The 5,515-nt window shown below is 42.3% G+C and overlaps 1 protein-coding gene across 1 annotated transcript in view; it reads right to left on the minus strand.

Moving 5' to 3' along the window:
- The window catches only part of LOC101846369 (rRNA 2'-O-methyltransferase fibrillarin), an 18,139-nt gene extending 13,961 nt beyond the window's left edge, over nt 1-4,178 (minus strand). The window contains exon 1 of the mRNA XM_005103433.3: nt 4,098-4,178. Coding sequence (XP_005103490.1) covers nt 4,098-4,110 — 13 coding nt within the window. The 5' untranslated portion in view covers nt 4,111-4,178. The remainder of the gene's footprint in view (nt 1-4,097) is intronic.
- Between the last annotated feature and the right edge of the window lie 1,337 nt (nt 4,179-5,515).

Here is a 5,515-nt window from a genome sequence, read left to right on the forward strand (position 1 = left end):
CACCCCCCCCCCCCCCTTCTCTCTCTCACACGCAAACACACACGCGCGAACAATAACAATGTATAAACGAGACTATCTGCCCAGACTGGACATAATAAGTACCATTCTCTTTAATAACAATCTTACTGCCTCACTTTTCCAAACAGAGCTAAACAGGATGAGTCCAAATGTGTGCTTTCTCAAAAGGGGGGAATAGGCTTTCATAACGCAAACACAAGGCCATAACCACTTCTCAAGATGTTTGCTTTTCTGTTTCTATTGTTGTTCTCTCAAGCTATTTTAAGCAAATAAAAATGACTACACATTGTATTTGGACTAAAATGCAACACAAATGCAAGGCCCCCGTTTAGTTTTCAAGTACCCTTCCCCCCCTGTCCGGTTCACGCCAAGCGGGGCCTCATTTGTAGCGCTCGAGGCGACCGATGGCGTCACTCAGTGGAATTTTCCTAGCCACCGGTCGTTCAACCAGCATGTGCAAATGGTAACGCCACTTTTAATGCTTAGTTACTCCCACATTTTTTAAAAATTACGCAAAAACTGCTACACATATAATAAGCATGAAATTTTAAGGGAATAAAGAAAAATGGTGTACAACTGATCAGTCAGTTTGACAAATCACAGCTCCAAAAAATCTTCAAAATGCACCACAACAAACACTTTCGCAAACGTTTCCAACAGCTTCTAGGATGGGTACAAACTTGTCAATCTGCATTCTATGAGATTGACCTCTTTTCTGATTGGCTGCCAAGTTTCATTCATATCCATTAACGAGAAGCGGCATGAGAGCGAGTTGAAGACAACAGCCAGGTGTTGGTTCGTCCCATGAAACACCCCCGAGGTGGCGCCCAAAAATCGGAAGAACAAAAAGCGCTCGGTGGGCATTGCTACAAAATTAGTTAAGGGATCTCCAGATTGGGTGCATTTTCGGAAGATCCCACCCTGCATTTGAGCCTTGATCGAGAACTAAATCTATAAGGCCTATAGGCTATGTTTGATGCTCGGCGAGCGAGAGAACAAAAAACCTATCTGTGCAAAACATCAAATTATGATAAAATTCAGGGGGGAGGGGCGGGCGCAGGCCCCCTTGAAACTCCCCTAGCCTACTCTTGGGGCCAAAACCGGCAAAAAAACGCCCAATCTGGAGATTCCCTGACTAATTTTGCGAAAATGGCCGCCCCCTGAGCCGGGACCTCACAACTCGACTAGTCCCGATTAGAGAATGTCAGATGTATGTCATTGGCTGATATTTATCTGGATCTAGGCCTTACAGCCATCTTGTTTGACGTCATCGAGGGATTCCCACTTTGACGTCTGTTGTCAGTCAAGGCGGCAAAACAACCGTATGATGGCAGCCAAACTGAATAGTAGGCCTACTCTTAATCTTAAGTCTTCTTCTTCTCAATTTACACATAGATCTAGATCTGGGAGGGAAGAAAGGTGCTGCACAATCACAGACAACTGAACTGAACAGTCCTGCAAGTTGCAAAGAAAATAGATCGACAAGATCTAATCCGAGTCGGCAGGCTGCCGTTGTGCGGTCGTGTTGCCACCATGACTGACAACAAAGTGGGAATCCCTCAATGACGTCAAACAAGATGGCTGTTACTATAAATATTCTAAGTGGCTAGCCGTACTTAAGTGCGGCTAGCCCAAGAGTCTAGCCGTACTTAGATCTAGGTTTGGCCATATCGACTCAAACCTGTTAAGTACACAGGTCTCATTAAATCTAGGCTAGTAATTATTCAGGTTCAAATATGCAAGTCAGTAAGGCACCTTTTGGTTTTGTCTGAAATACAAATGCTTTAGGCATTGCAAACTAAAAATTTCATTTACAATTCAGCCATCAATATTTTAAGTACGGCTAGCCTGGCTGTCTACCCGTACTTTAAGTATGGCTAGCCAGGAAGTCTAGCAGTACTTATCTTAAGCCCTATTATTATTAACATTAGAAAACAAGAGGTTTAAAATACATGCAGTCATTAAGGCACCTGGTTTCGTCTCAAATACAAATACTTTAGGTACTTACTGTAAACTAAAAATTTATATATCTACAATTCAGTAGGCCTATTTTTTTAAAATGGTCAGTCTAGCCATCATATTAACCCTGGAAGTGCGCAGGCCCTATAAAAAGGGCGTGAGCCGGGCTACCCAGGAAGCGCGCACGCCCTATATACAGGGCTGACCTACTTCGACCGGGAAGCGCGCAGGATAAAAGGCATGTAAAGACGCCGACCTTTTTCAATGGAAAATTCCAGTATTCCTATGGAAAATGACGCAGTCAATTACAACTATAAGTTATAATAAGGAAGTCGCTATTCTCATCCGGGGTGAGAATAGAAAAACGATCTACCTCGAGACTTGCCAGCGTAGGCTATTCTCACCCGGTGCGAAACAAGACCTGCTTTTCCTCATTTTGGAATACTGTCTGTCTATCGGTGTGGATGATCAAATTGATAAAAGCCAAGAAAAAATTACGTTATAGCACAAAAGTAAGCTAATTTGATCGTCTTCAAAGATGCTATGGCTATTTCACTGTTCGAATCGAGCCGAACTACGCGGGTCGCCATTTTGTTTTGCCCGGAAGTTCTCGCAAGATCTACCCCTCCCCTCTCTCTGAATACTGTCTATCGGTGTGGACGATCAAAAACAAAGTTAAAAAATGATGTTAAAACACAAAAGTAAATTAATATAGTTGTCTATAAAGATGCTACGGCTATTTAACTTTTCGAATCGAGCCCAACTACGCGGGTCGCCATTTTGTTTTGACCGGAAGTTCTCGCGCTACTCCTCTCTCTCCACTGCCCACAGACAAAATTGTACGCTTTTAGTAGGCTACAGTTGTAATGGAACGTTTGTTCACGGCACAGAATTCTACAATTTATCTGTTATCACAGTGTAGAATTCTGTGGTTTAGGGTGAACGCAAAATTTGTTGGCCTTGATCTAGGCTATAACGGTGAACGCGCACCGGGTGAGAATAGCCAAAAGACTCGCCTGCACTATTCTCACCCCGGGTGAGAATAGAGGTGGCCAAGTTATAAAGAGTGACCAATGACTTTGCAATTTTTATCTTGACCTCGTAGAGCGTCTCTTGGCCGAGAACGATCGATAAAGTGACGCGGTCCCGCTGAGCGACTACACGCTAGATCTATGTTTTATCACTTGTTTCGCCGCGCTGATTTACTAATTGTTGAGTCTATCGCGTTCTCGGCTTTGTTTGTATTTATTTGATCACTGATCATTTTTAAATGGCTTATTCTATCAGCTTAAAGAAAATATATGCTTTTTATCATCTGTTGAGCCGTAAATGGTCATTTTTCAGTAGCAGGTAGGCCTCTATACTATACATTTCGGGTGTGTAAACTCAGCTGATTCCCCCCCCCCCCCGCCAAACCCCCATGTTTACAACTGATCGGCCGTGGCGGCGGGCATTTTTGGCGGGTTACTTCCGGTGAAACGCTGAGCGCTTCTAGGGTTAATCTAGATCTAGATTTAGATCTAAGTACGGTTAGCCCAGCTGTCTAGCCGTACTTAGCTACTTACTTAGCTTTAAATACGGCTAGCCAACCACTAGCCGTCATTAAGTACGGCTAGCCTCTTCAATAAATATTGGCCAATGACCTCCATCTGACATTCTCTAATTATCCGCTTTTTCATTCAACCACACATGAAATTTCACAACGAAATGAAACTCATGGCATTGTCACTCATTGTGACATTGTCATGACCATGAGCCGAGCTGAGAGTGAGACTGCCTTGTCCGTGCCCAACTTGCTGCTTCAGTGATTGAGTCAGTTACTAAGCTAGAGTAGGGGCCTCAGAGTAGAAATCTAGCCTGCACGACCTTGTTTTAAACAGACCTAGATCTAGATCTAGAGTGTGGAGTGCTTTGCATGGAAACTTCTCACAAACAAGGGGTACACAGTACACTCGACTCATACTCGGCGGACCGGTATTTGAACTGACTGAGAAAGAATGGCAATTTTTGACGTCGAGATAAAAAACAATTCCTCTTTCATGAAGACTCCAGAACCACATATCGCCCACACCTCAGAAGTACCCAATTTCACATTTAAAATATATACAAATTATACATACCAGGGGGAGCCATGCTGTTGCAAACTTTAACTTCTTTTCAGTCTCGTGTTTTGTTTTCGACGACCCAAGCCAGGCAATCGCACGTGTGTTTCGATTTGAAGACTTCCGACTTCCTGTCTCTACTATTATTTTTAGCCAGGTTTCTATTTCCGGTGACAAAATAAAATATGACCCAAATTATTTTTATCCAATTGTTTAGGTCTAGCCAGTTGTGCGTATTCAAAAAACAAATACCCCCCCCCCCCCTCCCTCCACTCACTACTTTTTCAACATTACTGAGAGCACTAGATATTTACTTGTGAGAGATTTACTTACTCTACATATAATGGCTGTTGGAAATATCTATCTACCCTGCTGTGTTTGTCTGTCTACCTAACTCTGTCTCTGTCTCTGTCTCTGTCTCAGTCTCTCTCTCTCTCTCTCTCTCTCTCTCTCTCTCTCTCTCTCTCTCTCTCTCTCTCTCTCTCTCTCTCTCTCTCTCTCTCTCTCTTTTTTTCTCCCATCTAGATACACAAAAGCTAGTTCAACTTGTAGCAAAGTTTTCTGCAGAGTCAAAAGCATCCCATCTCTTAACCCTATCCGTACGTCGTGTTTTACTATCGTATCCAAACGACGTGGGGGACTCTTTCCAAAGTGGAAATGTACTTGTTAATCCGATCCGTAGGCTTTGCATAGCAGTCTGTCAAAAGGATTTTTTGAGAAATACTGTAAGTGTCAAAGAGATCATCGTACTAGAAGTATTCAAAAAAATGAAGAATACAATCCCGGGGGTACAAAATGACCCCAGAACGTACGGATAGGGTTTTAAAAAATTGTCAATGTGAGTGTAAAACATTTTCAGTGACAATTTCATAAAGTAACATTCACCAGCAAAATTAAGTGGACAACACCCTGAGGATTACTGTCAATTTTCATAGACGAACCAGTCCATTAGAATTTGCTGTGCAGAAATAAAACACGAGTACACGCTTAATTGAAATAAAGCAAAACTAAAGAAGCTGATACTTCGAATATTCTTTTGCTAAGCTTGCAGACACGGATAAATAACAACTTTGTTTTAAAAGCCTTATATAATCAGCACTAAATCTTTTTTGCACGCTTGCTCTTTTTGCTATTTTTTTTCTTATCGTCTGCTTTTTTTCTCTCATAATTGCTGGGGTGTCTTCCACTGCACTGCACGCTTTTATTGAAAACCATGACGTGAGGACAATGGTAATGATTTTTCAAGGATGCGAAGTGAATCATAAAGTACGGTAGCAACTCTTCAGGAATAGAACTAAGATCATAATCACGCTCTCGGCAAGAGTTGTTTCCCCCTCTTCTCCCTCTATAAATAGCATAGAATCGTTTAATTTGAGAGGTTGAAAAGCGTGCGCGTCGTGTCGTGTCGTTCAAGCACATTATTCCTACTTTTAGGT

Source organism: Aplysia californica, unplaced genomic scaffold (assembly GCF_000002075.1).
Source record: "Aplysia californica isolate F4 #8 unplaced genomic scaffold, AplCal3.0 scaffold00372, whole genome shotgun sequence".
NCBI classification, from domain to species: domain Eukaryota; kingdom Metazoa; phylum Mollusca; class Gastropoda; order Aplysiida; family Aplysiidae; genus Aplysia; species Aplysia californica.